The sequence below is a fragment of the Vigna umbellata genome, chromosome 1 (genome assembly GCF_029865625.1).
Source record: "Vigna umbellata cultivar VRB3 chromosome 1, Vumbellata_1.0, whole genome shotgun sequence".
NCBI classification, from domain to species: Eukaryota; Viridiplantae; Streptophyta; class Magnoliopsida; order Fabales; family Fabaceae; genus Vigna; species Vigna umbellata.
Genome location: NC_142165.1, coordinates 32,186,872 through 32,209,452, shown reverse-complemented (window position 1 = coordinate 32,209,452; position 22,581 = coordinate 32,186,872). Strand labels below are relative to the sequence as shown.

General features: G+C 34.1%; 1 protein-coding gene across 1 annotated transcript; it reads left to right on the top strand.

Annotated features, from left to right (window-relative positions):
- The first annotated feature begins 5,697 nt into the window (after positions 1 to 5,697).
- On the top strand, positions 5,698 to 7,665 carry LOC124847449 (7-deoxyloganetin glucosyltransferase-like). The gene is made up of 2 exons (XM_047324942.2): positions 5,698 to 6,351; positions 6,508 to 7,665. The coding sequence occupies exons 1-2, from the start codon at positions 5,844 to 5,846 to the stop codon at positions 7,446 to 7,448; spliced, it is 1,449 nt and encodes a 482-aa protein (XP_047180898.2). The 5' UTR covers positions 5,698 to 5,843; the 3' UTR covers positions 7,449 to 7,665.
- The last annotated feature ends 14,916 nt before the right edge of the window (positions 7,666 to 22,581 follow it).

Sequence of the window (22,581 nt, the reverse complement as noted above, 5' to 3'; positions counted from 1 at the left end):
ATATTTTTTAGTTATTTCTTTTATTTACTTTACAAGTTCAATAACTTTCAAAATTTACATGATATTTAATATCTTTTTAATTAAATATAAATGTATAAATATTGATTTTATAAAAACTTATTTAAAATAATTTTTTAATTATAAGTATATTTTAAAATATAATTTTATTATTTTGGAAAGTTAAAAAAGAAAATTTTTATTATTATTTTTATTTAAAGAAAAAAAAAAATTCAAAAAATAAATTATAAAAGTAACACAGTTGAAAATTCGATTTTTCAATAATCGAATTCTGATATCTATATAAATATTTGAAATATTAATTATGGATAGATTTTAAATTTAAATCTACTGATTGGATAAATTTTTAATATCGGTGTAAAATTTTTATTTTGTATAGTTTGTCATAAAATTCTTTTGTTGAATGTTTTGTATATATATTATATATATATGTATATATACACATTAAAAAATTAAACCACAAACTTTGTAAAGTTTAAAATTAATTTCACGTAATAAAAGAACTAACTTTTTAGTGAAAATTCTTGTTAGGCAAAATTCTTATAAATATCATATATGTCGTATACAAGATCTAGATGTAATCCTAGTGGTTATAAAATCATATTTTTTCTAACCTTTTAGATTAAATTACTATTTTAAAAATCATGCTTATCTTTATCCAACAAAGATCATTTTATTAAATTATTTATCATAATTGAGCCGATTGTAATAAAAAAATAATTAAATAATAGATACAATATTTTTAAATAAATATAATGTTATAATTTATAATACTAAAATTCAAAGTATTATTGTATTAATTATTAACATAAAAATAAATAAAAATTATAATAATTATAATAATAAATAAATTACATCATGTCTCTTAATAGAAACTAATAAAAAAGACACAAATAAATATAATATAAAATATATGAAAAAGACATAAAAATATATAAATTTATGTAATGAATAAATAATACGTTTCATAAAATTTTTTTTTAAAAGAATATAACTTTGTAAATAATAAAATATTAATTTTATTAAATTGGAAAATTAAAAAAGTTATAAGTCAAAATTTTAACATGTTCACACCAATTAAAAATAATGTAATTTTGATCACAAATCTAATCGAATGATATTGATTTAAACTAGTGACAAATAGATTATCATCAATAAATAAATTCGTTAGTCCATCAAAATTTTACATATTAAATTAAAGTTTTTAACTTTTAAACCTATTTTATGTGGATATCTCTGAATCGTCAAATTTACAAACCAAAATTAGATGAAAAAATTATCAAAATAAAATTTGAAAATTAAGAAAAATGTATAAAGCATTATTATTAAACTAATTAATATAGAAACAGTTATGAAGTAGAAAAATTAATTTTATTGGTAAAAAAATATAATTATACATGAATCAATTATGGTATAAGTTATTACTAACAAAGATAAATGAAAGCTGGATAAAAAATACATATGATTTGTGATTACTTGTATGTGATATTATGTTTCTAGACGTTAAATTTGTAAAAAGGAAAGCCCAGGGCTGGCCCGGCCTATAGGGCTTTAAGGGTTTTTAGCCCTGTGGGCTTTTTTAATAAAGAGTATTTGGCTCTGTGGGCTTTTGGTCCAAACACACATGGGTTAGGGCCAAATCTTATTAAAGGGGCTCATTTGACAGCTCTAATTGCAATTAAAGAGAGTGTTGCTTCCTTCACTATGCACAACTTTCCCTCCATTGCTTCCACCGGTTTCTTTCACTAATTAATTAAGTTCGTATAAAGTATGTTGATAAAAGTTTAGGTGGAATATGATGCCATTTTTATATACTTATATATATAGTAAATATGGAAGATAATCACATCTAATAAACTCCATCTCAAATCACCATGTAGGTGACTTCGGTTTCCTAATAAATAGTGTTAAAAGATAATATTGACCAGCGGTTGAGAAAACTAAATGAATTACTTTTGAGGCAAGAAATTATTTTAAAAGGTTGGTTTTATTGAATGGATGGAGAAATATAAATGTGAGGATTGTGAGAAATTAATGGTATTTTTGTAAAGGAGTTTAGGTTACTCCACATTTCTAAGTGTATTTCTTAAGTACTATAATATAAAGTTTATTTTAAAAGGTAAATCCAGTTTATTAAAACAATGAAAATTTAACTCGAAGTTTAAAGATGAAAATATTTTTCATTTAGCTAGTGTTTTTGTAAGGTTGAGATTAAACCTTAATTATTAAACTTCACTATTTTTTTTATCAATTTCTGATTATCTAGTTCTAATGTTCCCATCTATTTCTATTAAGCTTAATCCACCTATTATTTATAAAAGACATTTTGATGTTTAAGTAATTGTTCAGTTAAAGTTGATTACAATAAATGTGATAGGTTAAAAAATATTAAATACTTCACCTATATATTATATTTATAGACCCTGAATGAACTTTTACTCAATGATGACCCAATAAGATTGTATAGCTATAATGCATGTAAAAAAGAATGTATGAGCTAACTTGATTGATACACTTCTTAATATTTAAGGAAAGACAAAATATGGAGTGAATGCTCATTTAGATTTTCTTGAAATAAATCACTATAGTTTGTTGTATTTTAATCATAGTCCATTGTTTTAAGGTTTAATAATTATTGTATTTCAAATTTAGGTGTCACCAGCAACTAGTGGTTTCCCTGAATGATAAAATTGTATGTTTTGCTTATTGCACAAGTGTCCCCACAAGAATCTCAAACAAGTATTACATTGGTAAGAATCTCAATCTTATGAACATTCTTTCTTATATAAGCGTATTCTAACTAATTCCCTTTATCATAGTACAATTGTTGGACATACTATGTTGATAGGCAAATCAACTAGTACAACTAAAAAGTTAACATGGTTGTCACTTAAGGTTAACTATTTTGGTGTAATTATAATTGTTTGATTCTTTTTCTTCGACAATTATTTTTAATTGTAGTGTAATAAATAAACTAACTCATATGAGTGTGGTTACTATGTTGTGTAATGAATAACAAACATTGTTCGTGCTCGTATTACAAGTAATTAGAAAACGATAATAATTTAATTGATTCAAAGTACTTTGCAAGTTTTTCTTTTTATGACTAATTGAAATTATTGTCCTCAATAAAGATATTCAGCAATTTGATAAGTGCCCAATATAAGTTAATTTTAAGATTAATTTAACATTTATCCTATTTTGATTATGATAAATATATGTAGAAATCACCCCAATTTGACTTGCTTTGCAGGTTTTGATGATGACAAAAAGTTTGAGTGTAAAAGTAAAGGAAATGGAGGAAATCTAAACAGTTATGGACAAAATTGACATTAGCGCAACTGAGCAGTAATCTTGAGACTTGAGCAACATGAGAAAACCCACCTTAGAAGGAAACCTCAAGCATTAAACTTGAGGCTAAGCTATAGAGACTCCTCAAATAAGCTATCTTAGGTGCTACAAATCCAAAGACATGAGGTTTGAGCTATACAGAAAACCCACCTTAGAAGGAAACCTCTACAATTGATGCTACACTTGAACCGCTAAAGCCATGCCCTGGAATGTTTATAACAACATAGTTGCTCCTCTAGATTTTAAAAGACTTCTGGACAAACTTTAGAGAGAGACTTTTTAGAAAGTTTCTTAGACACTTTCCTTTATACTTGAGAGAATATTATTAGAGGTTTAGGAGATGGTGAATACTCCTTGTATTGTATTCTTTCCATCCAATATCAGGTACTAAATCTCTTAGAGTGTTGAAGCAAAGATGTAACCCTTTGGAACTTTCTTTATGGGTACTGTTTTATCTATCAAAGTATGCTCTTAGAGTGTTAATCACTCGTTTTATTGCACTGGCTTAGGCTTAAGTGGTAATCGGTTCCAAGTTATGGTCCAACTAATTCTTTTCTTGCTTTTAGATGCTAGGAATAAATCTAAAGTTATAGTTGGTTATAGAGTTTTGATCTTAATAGAAATGATCCATTCAAGCTTCATTGAAGAGTCATACTAAGGTCAGGTTATTTTAGGCTCTAGGTGGCAAGAATGGACCTGAAGTTACATTCAAAGAGAACTCCCAAGACATGATTATTTGTGCCTTATAGATTATAGTTGAATCTTTACAAGAGAGACATAGTGGCAAAAATATAGTTTTAACACACCTTTATGATCATCTTGATGTCAACCCTTTTTAATCTCAAACTGTTTTGCAACATGTTATTTTGCCAAAAATAGCTTTCTTTTCTTAAATCAAATTTGTTTTCACACTTGTCATACACCTTAATGTTTTATTTTAAGTCAAGCTTATTTAAAACCTTGTGTATTTTGTTAAATCACTATGAATACGACACTTGTTGTACTACAAACTATCAAGCATACTTGCTGAAAAAAAATGATTTTTAGCACAATTCCACATTAATGCACAAGAATTCAATAGCGTGTGTAAGGGAATATTGTGCCAAATATATAGTTAAAATGTACAATAATTTGATCTAATTTACTTTGTAATCATTAGACGTAAAATATATTTTCTACATTATTTAAAGTACTATATGTATCTTGTGGTTTTTGTCTATATTTTGTTGTGGTTTTTGGCTATCCAGGTTCATTTTTATATGTAGGAAAAACCAAAACAAAAAATATATTAAAAGGTAACAATAGGCTTTAGTTATTATTAAAACTAAAGCATATTAAGAAGAATAGACTTCGGTTAATACATAACTAAAATATATTAAGAATAATAGGTTTAAGTTGAGAACCAGTGCCTATTTTCTTGATTTCTGATTTTAAATATTTTTGGACAATAATCAATAATAGGCTTCAATTATTTCGAAGAACCGAAGGATATAGTAATAATAAGCTTTGGTTATATGAAGAACCGAAACTTATTGTCTTGCTTTCTAGTTTTAAATATTTTGGAATTATTCTGAAGCATATAGTAACAATAAACTTCAGTTATACGAAGATTTGAAGTCTATTCCCTTATTTTTAGTATTAAATATTTTTGAATTATTTTGGACACTGATAAACAATAAGCTTCAATTATTTAGAAAAACGAAAGGCTAGGGATAATAAACTTCGGTTATCTTCCATAACCGATGTCGATCCCTTTGTTTTTTTATTTTAAAATTTTTTGAATTATTTCTGGTTTCATTTCATAAACTTATTCTTGAAATATATAAACTTTGGTTAAGAACGGGAACCCAAACCCTCCTTTTTTTTACTACTCCTTTGGTTGTAAAATCAGAGTATACCATAAAAGAAAACTAATGCCAAAGCCTGTCAATGTTTAAACAGGTAGGAAGATAAAGACAAAAGATAGATATTGAAACATGTAAGGGATGGTAACAAGACAGACATGTAGATACTTATCTCGTCTCTATATTCAATCGAAAAAAACCGAATATTATTTATATCTGTATCTAATCGATAAAAAGATTTTCTATTAAAATGAAAACGAATCCAAAGAGTACCAGAATAACGTACAATTGTGTGCACGAGGAGAATGAGAGCATATTGTAATGCCTAAAGACGACAAACTCTTAACTTATGAATAGCGTTCTAAAGTCAAACTTAGCAAAATTTAATTCAACAAAAGATAGTGATTTATGAACAACTCATTATTTTAAATAACGTAACAAAAGACAGTGTTTTCAACATTTTCAACTTTTTACTTTTCATGTCAAAGATTATCTTTGAATGTCTATCAGAGCAAGTGCGTAATAATTTTCTTCGCCCTTTTCCTTTGAAAATCAGCCTTTGATAGCAGAGTCCGTGGAAGTGTTGTTGCAAGCACTTGTATGTTCTTTCCCTAGGAAGAGATATCAAACATGGCTTCTTCAGCCACAATCAAGAAGCCCCATGCCGTGTGCGTACCACACCCAACACAAGGCCACATAAACCCAATGCTAAAACTAGCAAAACTCCTTCACTTCAAAGGCTTTCACATCACCTTTGTCAACACTGAGTATACCCACAAGCGCCTTCTCAAATCCAGAGGTCCTGATTCTCTCAAGGGTCTCTCTTCATTTCGCTTTGAAACCATTCCTGATGGTCTACCAGAGCCTGCTGTGGATGCCACACAAGATATACCTTCCCTGTGTGACTCCACCAGAAGAACTTGCCTGCCTCACTTGAATAACCTTCTCGCTAAAATCAATAGTTCAGATGCCCCTCCAGTCACATGCATAGTTGCTGATGGTGTCATGAGCTTCACTCTTGATGCTGCTGAAGAATTGGGTGTCCCACTGGCGCTCTTTTGGACCCCTAGTGCATGTGGGTTCATGTGTTATGTGCAATTTCAACAACTCATTCAAAAGGGCATAATACCTCTCAAAGGTAATTCAATTAGTTTGATTTCTGTCACAATTACAAACAGTTTGGTACTTTGCAACATGAGAATTTACCATATACACATGACTTTTGTTTTTGTATGTTTGGTGATATAGTTTGTATGAGTTTAATTTGTTGAATCATTATTCGTACGACTTGTAGATTCAAGTTCGATCACGAATGGGTATTTGGAGACTACGATCGATTGGATACCGGGAATCAAGGAAATTCGATTGAGGGATTTTCCCAGTTTCATTAGGACCACAGATTCAGAGGATTTTATGATTGAATTCCTACAGTGGGAGTGCGGGAGGGCTCGAGAAGCTTCTGCAATCATTCTGAACACGTTTGATGCTATGGAGCATGATGTTCTGGAAGCATTATCGTCTATTTTGCCTCCTGTTTATTCCATAGGTCCTTTGAATTTACTGGTGAAGGATATTGATGATGAAGACTTGAATGCAATTAGGTCGAATCTGTGGAAGGAGGAGTTTGAGTGTGTGGAGTGGCTTGACACTCGAGAGCCCAACAGTGTTGTTTACGTAAATTTTGGGAGCATCACGGTTATGACAAGTGAACAGCTAAATGAATTTGCATGGGGACTTGCTAACAGCAACAAGAGCTTTTTGTGGGTGATAAGACCCGATGTTGTTGGGGGTGAAAACGTTGTTCTGCCTCCAGAGTTCGTGGAACAAACCAAAGACAGAGGCATGTTGTCTAGTTGGTGCTCTCAAGAGCAAGTGTTGGCTCACCCAGCTGTTGGGGGATTTTTGACACACAGTGGTTGGAATTCAACTTTAGAAAGTGTGTGTGGAGGTGTGCCAATGATATGTTGGCCTTTCTTTGCAGAGCAACAAACCAATTGCAGGTTCTGCTGCAGAGAGTGGGGGATTGGGTTGGAGATTGAAGATGTTAAGAGAGACAAAATAGAGAGCCTTGTGAAGGAGTTGATGGATGGTAAAAAGGGTAGAGAGATGAAGGAGAAAGCTATGCAATGGAAGGATTTGGCTGTAAGTGCTGCTTCTGGTCCTTATGGATCTTCATTTCTTAATTTAGAGAATATGATTCGAGAAGTTCTTGTGAGAGGAAATGTTAAAAACTAGTGTAAGAAGATTTTTAATATTAACTTACTCCTTCACCACACGACCATATCTATTTACCAGTATGTTAAACAATGTCTAGTATCCTTTCCATCTATTCCTTTCACTTTTCTTGGTTCCTCCATATGTAACTCCTTTGTAATTTCCTTGAATTATTGTTTTCTTGAAGCTTCTCAATTCTGATTTATGTTTTAAAGTGATTATTCTACTGTGATTTCCAGTTCTGCTGTTTGGAGTCCATTTGGTTTTTTTGGTAAGAACTTTACTCGTTTAAAAGTTCAAATTTCAACTCCAAACGGGTCTCTGGTGAATAAAACATATCAATGTATATCTGTATACATCATCGTTGCTAACGTTTTTGTACCTTTTTTTTTTTAATTTCCTTTAAGCTTAAACAAAAATATATATGTTCGATGATCACCTGCGAAACCGGGTATAAAGTCTATCGTGGATGTGTATCGGTGGAACTTGAGTTGGGCAACTTACATTGAAAAATTTTTGTGTTCTATTATTAATGCTATTCTTAGTTTATCACCATAGCTATTATCACCATAGCTATTAATGCTATTCTTAGTTTATTAATACTATTTTGTACGAAAAAAAAGCAGAAAAAGCTGCTGCTTGCACAGAAAAAGTAGAAGAGAAAGAAAAATAATTAACGCTGTTTGTACAGATTTAACGGAAGGGATTTCATTGATATAAATTTTATCAAGTAAGGACGTAATTGACGCACTTTTTAAAGGATGGACTAATTTGACATTTTCGAGCAAAACTGGGGACAAAATAGGGTATTAAACCTAACATCTATTTGTCAAGCATGTAAATTTTATACAAGTCTTAGTAGATGAACACTACAGAGGGAACGTAAAAATTATTACAATATATATTTGGTGTTGATGTATGTGACAAATTATTTCAAGTTTTTTTTTTCAAACCAACAATACAAAGACAAAGAAACAATCTTCCTTTAGCTAAAAATCTCACTTAAAATATTAACTAACGCTTCAATTTCAAGTTTACTGAAACAATGTTATTAGAATTAATCAAATATGTAAGTAATTGTCTGCTTTTTAGATTCTTGTTTACGTGGCAAATTTGTTTTTAAAAGATTTTTGTAAGATAAGAGAGAATAATGCATATAGGTTGTAATATCCTTTTAATTATTTATTTATTTAAAATAAAAAACTATAATTTACATTTTGTACTGTATGGATACCCGTGAGGCCAATGGACCAGGTGGGCAAGCAATTAACGTCTCGGTAATCGGTTAATAAAGATAGTCGTTGAGGTAATTAAATGGTAATCAATAATAATAACAACCATTGATTTAAGCGTAAGCTCATTTTAAATATATGTTTGACAGGAGAGTCAAGTAATGGGTTCTGAGTACTCATTTCTGTAAAACATTATTACGCAAAGTTACTGACTTGAGCGGTGGAGTTTCTTCTGCAGGCACCCTCCCTCACGGCTAGGACAAGAAGAAGAGAGAGAACAACGTAAATTAGATGATGGAGCGGACAATTTCGAATGCTTTTAGTAAGGGATCTCAACATGCTGATAGGGTTATCGTTCCCAAAGAAAGCCCTCAGAATATTATTGTGCAATTTGCTCGATGTTGTGGTTAGCAAGCGGTTCTCAAGTTTGCTCAGTACATATCATGCCATTGTTGGAAGGCACACTCCTATTACTTGTACCAATAAGCTCCAAACCTCTTTTAGCAAGCCTCGCCTTCTTATGCTCGCGGATAAGAACAGGTCATCAACCTTTAAGGAAGGAGATAAGAACTGCTAAGGAAGGAGATAAGGAAGAAAAGGTCTGCGGGTATTGCTCAAGAAAACCTTGGTCTCCCTCTTGCTCGGTTAGTTTGACCGCATATGTTCAGCCTTGTCAGATTTTAATAGCTTGGCTCTCGTTTGAGCCTCAACTACGCACATACTCTTGTTTAGTGTATCTCGAGCGGTGCCTATCCATATTGTCACGGTCAACCTCTTCATCTATTTTGCAGGTCATAATGCAGTAAAGCACTAATGTCTCAGCCATGACAGTTCAAATTCGAATTGTTATTTTTCATCAATGCAGATACCAGGATCTTGCATACAAGCCACTTGACCAACTTTGAGCAACCGCTCGGTGAGGAACGTTCTTCGTGAATTCTCACCCGAGTCTCTTCGACCAAACAGTTTCGCTTGCTTGGCCATCAGACCTTATAGCATAAGCTATTTTGATATTAAATTTCTAAAATTGTAAATACATTGGTTTGATTGGCTACACTTTTTTCTCATCATTTAAATTTGAGTTGCTATTTTTCTTCAGTACAGATGACAAGACTCTGTATGTAAACCACTTGGCCAAAAAGAGCTTGCCACTCAGTGAGTAACCTTTCATAGCTCTCACTTGAGCCTCTTCAACCTAGGGAATGCTTTTATAGCTACTAGCGTCCTCCGCTCGGTAAGGAATGCTTTCGTAGCTCTCACCTGAGCCTCTTCGACCTAAGGAAGGCTTTCGTAGCTCCTATACTCCGCCGCTCGGTGAGAAACACTCTTCGTGAACTCTCACTCGAGTCTGATGGAAGACCATCAAGGAATCACATTGGACCTCTTACTAGAGCCATGGCAAAGAAGATTCAAAAAGTAGAAGGATCACTGATAACAGTTGAAAAACTGTTATTTTCATGCTTAAAATTGAAACAAAAAGCAACCTTTACACTTAGAAACTAGCTTGAAATCATGCTTTTATCCATATTTTCAGAAATAAGAGAGCTGGACAGGTTTATGCTTGATTTCAGTGTTTTTGTGCAGGTTTTAAGGTGAATTTAGTGAAAGAAGTGAAGAAGGAGAGAGATGGAATAAAAAAAGTCAACCAGAAACCAGAAAAGTCAATCAGTCAATCAGTCAACCAGAAAAGTCAACCAATCAACCAAAAAGTCAACCAGTCAACCAGAATACGAAAAAAGTCAACCAGACGAGTTTTGGGCCAGTTTCACCCCTTTGAAGGAGGATCTTGGATGCTCAGGCTATCTCTACACCTTTCTAGGGTTTTATCTTTCATTCTTTCATTATTGTTCATCTAGGTTCACCATGAATATGGTGAACTAAACCCTGTATGTTTGTTGGGGAATCAATGTAATCTTTTGAAGCTCTCATATATGGAATTTGTGCTTGCATCTTAATCTAAGATTTATGCTTTCCTTCATCATTAGTTAGGGTTTTTCCTCTTTGCCTAATGCTTGCTTTGTTTAACTCATTCAATGCATGATTATTGATTTTGTCGATACGGGAACGTACGAGGAAGTCTAGATCCGGGGAATTACTCCCAATATTATATTGGTTGTCGTTAAGCTCCTATGCTAAGAGAACTAATTATTAGGAATGCTAGGAATCGTATGAACTAGTAATTAGGGATAGGCCTTCTTGACAAGGTAATTTAGAGAGTGGCATTAACAATGATGATTTGAATGTTGAATTCCTAAAATATATGAGAGTGGATAAGATGAAATTTACCCCCAACAACATATTCATATATATATTTCATTGAAAGTGCTTGTCTTTTGCTTTTGCCATTGATCAAAATCTCATGCATACATGTTTATTTTCTCTTTTGCATAGTACAATCCAATTATTTTGTTCTTAAGTCTTAGCTAATCAAAAACATCACATAACTAAACTAGGTCGTGAGTCCTTTGGGAGAACGATATTTGGTCTTACCGAGTTTATTACTTGAAACGATTCGGTCATACTTGCCGATTGTTCAACAAGTTTGTGACATCATATTTTGGTGATCATAAATTTGTCCATCAAGTTTTTGGCGCCGTTGCCGGGGACTCGTGGTTTAACTAGTTAATTTGTGTGATTATTGATTATCTTTGACTTTAATTTTGAATTTCTGTTTTTATTTTCGGTTTTTATTTGATTTAGTTTTATTTTATTTGATTTTATTTGATTTGATTTGATTTGATTTTATCTTATTGATTTGATTTGATTTGATTTGATTTGATTTGATTTTATTTTATCTTATTTGATTTGATTTGATTTTATTTGATTTGATTAGATTAGATTAGATTTGATTTGATTTGATTGATTTGATTTGATTTGATTTGATTTGATTAGATTAGATTTTATTTTATTTTATTTTATTTTATATTATTTTATCTTATCCTCTGAATCTTTTATCTTCTGAATCTATATCTTCTCCTATATCTTTTTGTGCTAACAAATCTTTTCTAGGGTTTTGTTTTCTTGTGCATGCAGGAAGCAATTAGAACAAGGAGCAAGAAAACAACAGAACCTCTGCTTGAAGGTCTAGACGAGAGTAGACGGAGGAGAAGAATCCGAACATCTAGAGAACTTTTCCCTTCTCCAGAAACTCTCTTACAATCATCACCACAAGGTTCTGTTCATAGCACAGAAAATATGGAGAACAACAATGTTAGAAGAACTCTTGCTGACTACACCAATATAGCTGGACCTCAGCACTTTAACAGTATAGCTAGACCTAGAGTCAATGCAGCTAATATGGAGGTCAAACCAGCACTGATTCAACTGGTGAAAAGCAACCAATTTAATGGGTTATCTCATGAAAGCCCATATGAGCACCTCACTACCTTCAATGAGATTTGCAACACAGTCAAAATTAATGGGGTGCCAGACGAAGCTATCAAACTTAGCTTGTTTCCTTTCTCATTGGGAGGCAATGCTAAGCTTTGGTTGAATTCTTTCCCAGAAGAAAGTTTCACAGAGTGGGAAGCAGTGGTAAAATTTTTTTTAAACAAGTACTTCCCACAATCTAAGGTGACAAAAGGCAAGCAAGAGATTTCTTCATTTAAGCAGGGTATGGAAGAATCACTGGGGCATGCATGGGACAGATACAAAAGCTTGCTAAGAAAAAACACCCACGCATGGCTTTGAAGATCAGGAAGTAGTCTTAACTTTCCTTGGAGGGCTTGGTTCACAAACCAAGATGATGCTGGACGCCTCAGCAGGAGGCAATATTAAATGGAAAACTCCAGAGGAAGCAACAGAGATTATAGAAAACATGGCTACTAGTGATAATGAGCTACACAGTGAGAGAGGAGCTCCTATGCAAAAAGGAGTTCTCCAATTACGGACACATGATGCCCTGCTAGCTCAAAACAAAATTCTAACTCAACAGCTGGAGACTCTGACCAAAACTCTTGCACAATTACCCAAAGAGTTGAAAACTGTTGCACAGGTACAAACCCAGTTGTGCGAATTGTGTGGAGGCGACCATATCAATGGTCTATGTGCCTTTCCAGTTGAAGCCGTAGAGGATGTAAACTACATGACCAATCAGTACCGTCAAGGAAGCTACAATCAGGGGTGGAAACCTCACCCAAGTATTGGTCAAGGGCAAACTAGGCAAGCTGGTCAATATAATAAGCAGCAGCAGTAACCCACCTTATGGCAACAGTTATCTATGCTTAATGAAAGATCCATGAGGATGGAGGAAACTCTTAGCAATTTCATACAGAAAACTGAGTCTACCCAAAAGAGCACTGAAGCTGCTATCAAAAATTTGGAGACTCAGATGGGACAGATCACCAAATAGGTGGAAGAAAGGCCAAATAGAAATTTTGGGGCTAATACTGAGGTTAACCCCAGAGAAGAGTGCAAGGTGGTAGAGAGTGTTGATGATGAGAAATTTGAGTTAGATACAGAAGAGAGAAGAGAAATAGAGAGCAATAGCACTTTTCCTTTTCCAATCCATCAAGGGAAACAACTGGACTTCACAGAGTTATTCAACATGGTGGATAATGATGCACCTTGGGAACAGATTCTGCAACAGATTACGGTTTACACTAAATCTAATGAAGAAATCTCTACAAAGAAGAGACGTAGAGATGATGAGGCAAAAGAGTGTATAACTGTTAAAACAGAGTCATTCCCTCCTAAAGCAACAGACCCAGGCAGTTTTTCTATCCCTTGTACCATAGGGAAGAAAAGGGTGAAGAAAGCTCTTCCTTGATCTAGGTTCAAGTGTTAACTTGATACCTTACTCTTTACTGGAGCCAATCGGCAATGTTAATGTGAAACCTGTAAAGATTAATCTAGTAATGGCCGATGGATCTTCAAAGGAGCCATGTGGGATTGCAGAGGACATTATAGTTTGTGTTGGCAAACTTCAGTTCCTTGGCAGACTTTGTGGTGATGAAGATGGAGACAGAGAAGATACCTATCATACTTGGAAGACCGTTTATGAAAACGGCCAGAGCTATCATTGATGTAAATGAAGGTATAGTAGTGCTCCAGGACAGAGAGGAGAGAGTGGTTGTAGACGTCTTCAAAGATGAGACGCAAGCACAGGAGGATGAAGCTAGTTATAAAGCTGCATTTCAAGATTCACCCATGACTAGCCATAAAGATGAAAATCTCAAGGTTGCAGGTAACCATTGTTTGTTGTTTCAGGTACACAAGGAAGAAAAGATTGGAAGAGGAGGAGAAATTCCTGGTGACTGGGAGAAAAGAAGACTCCAACTTGGCACACCTGTAAGAATCAAGAACAAGTTGTGGGTTGTGAAGGGCTTTAAAGAGAAGGAGATGATAGAGATAGAGTCTCCACATTCTAGAAGGACCAAAACAGTTCACAGGAAACAGCTGAGGAGTTGGTGGGATGACAACATCAACTATAAAGAAGGAACTTGAGCTTTACTGGGTCAAGCTAATGACGTTAAAAGAGCGCTTGCTGGGAGGCAACCCAGTGATTTAAAAACTTTTAATTTTATTTTGGTTTGTAATTTTTAATCTGTTGAACATGATTTTGTGAATATTTTGCTGAACATAGCATCTACTGATGGATGCTAGGTGGTTAAGTATCTACTGAAGGATACTAAGTGTGTAACACCTACTGATGGGTGTTGATGAGAAAATTTTGCACCTACTGATGGGTGTTGGTAAGTTTTTAACACCTACTGATGGGTGTTAGTGAGATTTTAAACACCTACTGATGGGTGTTGGTGGATTTTGGGTCAGGCTCGTGACGTTAAACAAGCGCTACCTGGGAGGCAACCCAGTTGATTGATTGTTTTTGTTTGTTTTATTTTAGTTAGGGTTTGCATAAGTATTTTAAACATTGAATTGCAGGGAACCAGTGAGGGGCATGTCTAGGAGGCACGTAGGTTAAGAAAAGAAGGAGAAGAGCACTTCACGAAAGTGCCGCTGAGCGGGAACTTACTGCTGAGCGGTACTCTCGCAGATGGGCTTTAGTTTCCCCTTAGCGGGATCCGAGCCCATTAGGGTATTTTTATACCCTAAGATGCGCAAATGCGTTTATTTTCAGGCTCTTCTCTGCACACACACTCCTACATACCTTTTCAAAGGTTCTCTACAACTTTTCCCTCATCCCTCTTTAGAAAATCTCCCTTCCACTCACTTGCTCACTAGTTTTCCATCTAAGTTTGGGGTTGGGAGAGAGCATCATTGAAGGGGCTGATTTCTTCATTGTGGTTTACTAATGCTTAACAATGTATCTTTTGGTTTTGTGAATTATGTTTGATGTAGGGATGGCCTCCTCATCGGGCAAAAAGAATCAAGACTAGAAGATCCAAGAAGAGGAAGATACAGAGGACAGCTCAGATTGATGAGGAGCTGAGATAGCATTTACGGATGAATGCTATCATATGCTTATGTTTTGTTGGTTTAAGTTTTCTAAACTTATTTATTTTTTGTTTTAGATTAGGGTTTGATGTACTCTATTGGAAACATGGTTTGTTATGATGGTTTGCTATTAACTGTGATTGTGTGATAAGTAATGCTTGATGATGATTAGTGATTGATTGATGTTGAGATAGATGTGCACATTAAAATGCTTATACAGGTGATTCACAAGCTTTGTGAACAAATGCAGGATATTATGATTGTGATTGTGAAATTAAGCAGGATGTGTATGTCAAATGTGAATGAGCTTATATGTGAGGTTTTGAGCTCCAGAGTTTTTGTATGATTGAATGCTATTACTTTGAAAGCATGAATGACTTTGCCCAGGTTTTCTATGATTGAATCAATTGCTTGTTTTGCATCATGTGATCAAGGCCGTTTGTTGGAACCCTTTTTATTGGCCAAATTCATAAAGTTAGCCCACTAAAAGAGAACACTTTGTGTTCTATCCTTTGAACCCTTAGCCTTGAACATACACTGAAACCCTTGATTGAAAATCTTTACCTTGAGTTAAGTAGAAGATCTTGTGTGGTATTGTTAAATGTTCAAGTTTGGGGTTGTTGGGAAAACATGAAAAAGGAAAAGCATTGAGCTAAGAGCTAAAAAGTAAGAATATGCAAAGAAAAAAAAAGAAAAAGAAAAGAAAAGAAAAAGAAGCAAAGCTCAATGCAAATGCAAAGGCAAGTTGGGAAGAATAAGAAAATTGTGTTGTTATGATTCTCTTAACTCAAGGATTTTGTGATCCAGAAAAACCAATTTTCTTGTTAGCCCAGCCACATTATAAGCCATTGAAAAGTCCTTGTGATGATGCATGCTTGTGAATGTTTTTGATTGTGGTAAAATGAAAGGCAAAGTTGATTCATGTAACATTGTGATAGTGGAGTGAATGAGTGAAACACTTTACCTCTTATACACTTGTGTGTTGAGTGAAACACTTTACCTAGTGAGGAAATATTCCATAAGCACATGAACATCCATGCTTAATTGATTGATCATTCATGAAAAATAGCATTTGTTGGAATTTAAATGACTTTGTGAACACTAAAGCATGTGCACATCTTGATTGAACTCTTGGTCATAAGTTTGAGTGAAGTTGTTACTTATCTTGAAAAAGAGGATTTTTGAATGAGTGAACCATCATATGAATTGGTTGAAGATTGAGTTACATCTTGTTTGCTTGAGGACAAGCAAAGTTCTAAGTTTGGGGTTGTGATAACAGTTGAAAAACTGTTATTTTCATGCTTAAAATTGAAACAAAAAACAACCTTTACACTTAGAAACTAGCTTGAAATCATGCTTTTATCCATATTTTCAGAAATAAGAGAGCTGGACAGGTTTATGCTTGATTTCAGTGTTTTTGTGCAGGTTTTAAGGTGAATTTAGTGAAAGAAGTGAAGAAGGAGAGAGATGGAATCAGAAAAGTCAACCAGAAACCAGAAAAGTCAATCAGTCAACCAGAAAAGTCAACCAGTCAACCAAAAAGTCAACCAGTCAACCAGAATACGAAAAAAGTCAACCAGACGAGTTTTGGGCCAGTTTTATGCGATTTTATGATCTATTTGGGCCTGGACCCGTTTTCTATTATTTTTATGTCCTATTTAAAGACCTAGATGTCTTAGGGTTGGGATTTTTGGCAGAAAGAAAGCAAACACTCTCTCTTCCACCCCTTTGAAGGAGGATCTTGGATGCTCAGGCTATCTCTTCACCTTTCTAGGGTTTTATCTTTCATTCTTTCATTATTGTTCATCTAGGTTCACCATGAATATGGTGAACTAAACCTTGTATGTTTGTTGGGGAATCAATGTAATCTTTTGAAGCTCTCATATATGGAATTTGTGCTTGCATCTTAATCTAAGATTTATGCTTTCCTTCATCATTAGTTAGGGTTTTTCCTCTTTGCCTAATGCTTGCTTTGTTTAACTCATTCAATGCATGATTATTGATTTTGTCGATACAGGAACGTACGGGGAAGTCTAGATCCGGAGAATTACTCCCGATATTATATTGGTTGTCGTTAAGCTCCTATGCTAAGAGAACTAATTATTAGGAATGCTAGGAATCGTATGAACTCGTAATTAGGGATATGCCTTCTTGACAAGGTAATTTAGAGAGTGGCATTAACAATGATGATTTGAATGTTGAATTCCTAAAATATATGAGAGTTGATAAGATGAAATTGACCCCCAACAACATATTCATATATATTTCATTGAAAGTGCTTGTCTTTTGCTTTTGCCATTGATCAAAATCTCATGCATACATGTTTATTTTCTCTTTTGCATAGTACAATCCAATTATTTTGTTCTTAAGTCTTAGCTAATCAAAAAAATCACATAACTAAACTAGGCCGTGAGTCCTTTAGGAGAACGATACTTGGTCTTACCGAGTTTATTACTTGAAACGATTCGGTCATACTTGCCGATTGTTCAACAAGTTTGTGACATCATATTTTGGTGATCATAAATTTGTCCATCAATCACCTAACACTTTACTTCTATGGAAGGTTACTTATTAAAATCCTTCTTCTCTTGACTAAAACATTTATATTATTGTTTTGTAGGGTCTAATAAAGCTTAAAGACCATGTTTGAGCCACCTAAGAAGCTAAATAAGCCAAGGAAAGCAAAGGAGCTAAAAAGGGGAGAAAATGAAGTGCTTACGGATTGGACAATTTGGCTTCTGGAATGGAAACACAAAGCTTTTGGCTTCCGAATTGAAGCTCGCACCCAGCCCAAACCCTGCGTGGCCCAGCGTCTGCGAGTGGGTTTCTTCCATGTGACTTGGCTGACGTGGAATACAACATGGATCTTTCTTGTTCGAATGGAGAGCGTCTTCTACACGAAATACTTTGCATTTAGGAGGAAATTTAGGTCAGAAACATAGCTCATCTTCACCTATAAATAAGAGAGCCATGCCTATGTAAAACTTCACTTTTGAGCTTAGTAAAATGCTGCTGAAATTGTTTTCCAGCCCTATTGCTCTTAAGTCACTCTTGATTTTCGACTTCTTCACCTTTACTCTAACTTCCTTCCTTAGTAGGAAGGCCCTCTGAGCTGTGAGGCCTCATACACACACTTCTCTTCACCTTAAACACTTCAACCACCTCATTTACTTTCATTATTCCGCTGCACCTACCTCCATTGTTGTACTACTCTGGTTTAGAGCTCCTGCTTGCGTGAATCCAACTGGGAGTAGTTTCTATCAAGTGGTATCATGATCTTAGGTCGTCCACGCACCAAGAGATAAGCTATTTCCTCCATTTTCTATTTCATTTCTGTTCTAGTTGTTCATTCTATTTCTGTTTTTCCAGTTTCTGTTTTAAATGTCTTTTAATTTTGTTGTGCTATTTCCAATCAATGATTTCGTGTTTCCAGTGTGTGAGCATGTTTACTTTTTATTTTAAACGGTGAATCATTCTTGTTTGTGTCAATTCTAACTTCATTTTTCATTTTCAGTATTGTCTTAGTCATGTGCACTTTGTTGATGCAATTTTAGTTTTGTTTCTGTTTTGGTATCCTATTCTGCTGAGTTTATTGTGATTTTCTTGAGTTCAAGTGCTAGAAAAGTTATATATCTACCAATACAGGCAATGAAGACTTATTTTAGCCTTGGGTATACAAGCTGAAGCACCAAAAAGCAAATCTGGTTTCATTTCAGTTTTGAATTCTGATGCAAAATTTTGTTTCTGGTTTTAAATCCTTAAACATGTTTCTAGTTAATTTTCTTTGATTCTAAAGATTTATACAAATTTTGTTGATGATATTGAATGATGCTAAAAGTGTAGCAGACCTTTACAAGCAATAAAATGCAATTTGCATAGCTTGGTTGCTCACAATAATAGCATTCCACTGTTTTAGATTTTGCTCTAAGTTTTCACCGTGCTAAGTGTCTTTGATTTGTCCATTCTGAGTTTTGTCATGCTAAGAATCTCAATTCTAGCTTAGTTCCATTGTGTGGTATCTTCTTGAGTCATTTTCTTGTCCAACCCTTGAATCCTTGAAAAACTGATTTTGGGTGGTTTATTGGTGTATTTTGCTGCATAAATTGGCTATAGCAAGGTTGATTTTCGAATCTTGTTGTTTCTGTGCTTTTGGAAAGATTGAGCAAGTCTAAATTGATGTTTGAAAGTTGCTAGCACTGTTTATTTGGTCAAATTTTAGCCTCTATGCAGATTTACCTATTAAACCCTCACTTTTTGAGTTAAAAAGGGAAGTGGACAAGTGATTTTGAGTTTTAAAGAATTTCCGAGATGTTTAAGAGTTTGAACACACTCAAAATCATCAATTAAAGTTGTTTGGTCACTCACATGAGCTGCTAAATCACTTCCACTCGTTTTGGGTTTAAAACCCCAATTTCAATACACTTTTTCAGGTGCAGATTTTACTTTCCAGCCACTGTTTGAGATATTCTTTAATCAACTGCTTTTCTGGATTGGTAAAAGCTGGTTCAATGTTTGAAAATGAAAATAAATGATCAAAATAAGTATAATCAAGTGATAAAAAGCTTATAGAACCTTACAGTCCATTTTAGAGGCCCAAAAACTCAAAAACTCAAAATTTGAAATTCATTGGGGCATTTTATCAAACACCTTGGTAAAATATCAAACAGTTTGGTCTGGATGAGTTTTTGATCTGCGATTTCATTTTTTATTGCTTTCTTAATCTATTCTAGTGCCTTTATTAGGTTCCTTTTGAGTTCTTGCTATTATTCCATCCTTGTTTCCATTTGATTTCCTCATTCTTGGCTTCCAAGTTGTCAAAAATTCAGAAAAATGGTTTGAAATTCTCGTGCAGTTTGCTAATTCTGTTTGGTGTGTTTTGAGTTGAATCTTGAAGTGCTGTGATAGCTATTGTGAGGCATCCAGAAGTAGAAACCTTCACCTACTAAGGTAGCATCTTTGGAAGTGGAAAGGGAGCTGAAGTGGAAACAGAAAGGGTGCTTTTGAGCAGCTGTAATCTTGCTCTTCCAGTAGCTAAAATACACCAGAAAAGCTTGCTTTGCATTATGTTTTGGAGTGGCAAACAACAACAGCCAAAGTTTGAAGCTGTTGAGATTGTTGATAGGGAGAGCACTAGTTTAGCTAAACCTACAATCTCAGAGCTTCTGGTTTTTGTGATGACAACACATAATTAATATAACATGTATTTATGTCTTACATGTTCACAAGTTTCATTTTTATGATTATTTGAGAACATGTTTGAGTTGATTATGTCATTGCTGCAATTCATTGTGATTTACATGAGATCTTATTTGTGAATGCATGACATATATTTGAGCAAAAGAAAAATCACATGGACTTTTTGTTGAACTTGTAATATGTGGCAAAACAACAGTTTTAAGTCGACTTCATTATGAAGTAAGTCGATTAAAACTTGTGGCTTTGGACAAACTTTTTCAAAGTGTGCTGTGAGGATTTTTGAAGAGAAAGTTTATCAAAACTTTGTTTAACTGAGTTGTATAGTCGATTACATGCAACTTGCATTCGACTAAGTCTGTTACAGTTTTGAAATTTTGTTAATGTTTGAATTAAATGTTACAACGACTATATTTTTAAATATGTTGACTAAGCATTTATTGTGATTCGACTGCATTAATTGTTCATTCAATTAACTACATTGATTGCTACTAATTGTTATAACTGTTTTGTTATATTCGACTACATTAGTAGCAAAGTCGATTAAAATGCGTCAGAATTGCGAATTGCTATAAATTGACGCGAATTTGATTTCTGCAAGAACTTTTGTGATTCTAACGATTTGATTGATTTCTTTCAGATTATTGATCAGAAATTGTGAAAGCTCCAAGAATTCATCAAGAAGACTGTGGTGTTGATCTTTGGTGATTGCTTGACGAGCAAGAATCTGTGTGCTCTTATTGTCTGATCAACCTGCACTTGAGGTGTCTATTTCGTGATCATTTTCTATCAATCTTGTGAAGATTGGAGTTTGCCCTGTTGTGATTACAGGAAGAGAACGTGCAACGTTCTGGACTTTGAGGATTGTTCAAAGTGATTAAAGACTGCAGGAGAGGGGACATCTTGCTGCTGTTCTTTGTTTGTATATGCCTATATTTTGATTAGAGGGTTAGAGAGGTTTTTTATATTTTTGACGTGGATGTCACTATAAAAGCCTTGTTGTAAAAACCTTGATCATTATAGTGCATTTGCTTCCTGTGGTGGAAGGACACTGGATGTAGACTTGGCCGAACCAGTATAAAACCTCAGCGTTTGATATTTCTATCCCTACTCTGTTACATTCAGTCGACTTTGTATTTTACTTATTCGATTATAATTCGCTGCACTACAAAGTCTTTTTCCTTGCGTTTCAATAAAGATTTAAAGGCATCTACTTTGCGAAAAAGATTTAAAGAAAACATTATTTTTGTGTTTCACCAATTCACCCCCCTCTTGGTATTGAAACTAATCCATTCTATTTTCAACGATTGGAACCAGAGCTGGTTTTCATAAGATATTTGAAAAACTACTCGATTACGTTTTTTGTTAAATTGACTGATTCCTCGAAAATGGCTGTTAGTTCTCAAACGTTTGGTGAAGGTGCGTCAACAAATAGACCACCACTATTTGCTGGTGAAAACTATGCCTTTTGGAAAATTCGGAGCAAATCTTTCTTAAATCCGTGGATAAAGGTGTTTGGGATGCAACACTAAACGGTCCATTTGAGCCAACTCATGTTATCAATGGAAAAATTGTTTTGAATTTTTTTTTAAGCGGACTTAGGGTGAAAACCGTAGAGCACAATATGATGTTAAAGCACATAATGTAATTGCTTCTGCACTAACTATGGATGAATTTTTCAGGATTTCACAGTGCAAGACAACAGATGAAGTTAAGCGAGCCAGAAAGAATTCACTGATACAAGAGTATGAATTATTCAGAATGAAGGCTCGTGAGACTATCTACGAGGTGCAGAAAAGATTCACACATATAGTCAACCACCTCATGGCTCTAGGAAATTTTTTTGACAAAAAAGAGATCAATATCAAGATATTGAAAAGTTTGAATAGAAGTTGGCAACCCAAAGTTACTACATTTTCTGAATCAAGAGACTTGACGAGTATGAACATGGCCACACTGTTTGGAAAACTCAGAGAACATGAATTAGAGCTTGGAAGGCTAAAGAAGGAAGAAGAAATTGAAGAGAAGAAATCGATTAATTTAAAAGCCTCAAGCAAGAAAGCTACAAAGTTTCATGAACCTGAAACTGAATCAGATGCATATATACCAGAAAAATAAATTATGAATATGATGGTAAGAAAGTTTAATCGATTTATGAAAAATTCTGCAACTAACAATGGAAGTTTCCCAAGAGGAGGAAAGAAGAGTTCAAGAAGCAACGCTATTCAATGCTATGAATGTGGAAAGGATGGTCATATGAAGCCTGACTATCCAGACTTGAAGAAAAAGCAGAAAGAATTCTCCAAGTATCCTCAGACAAGAACAAGAAGCAG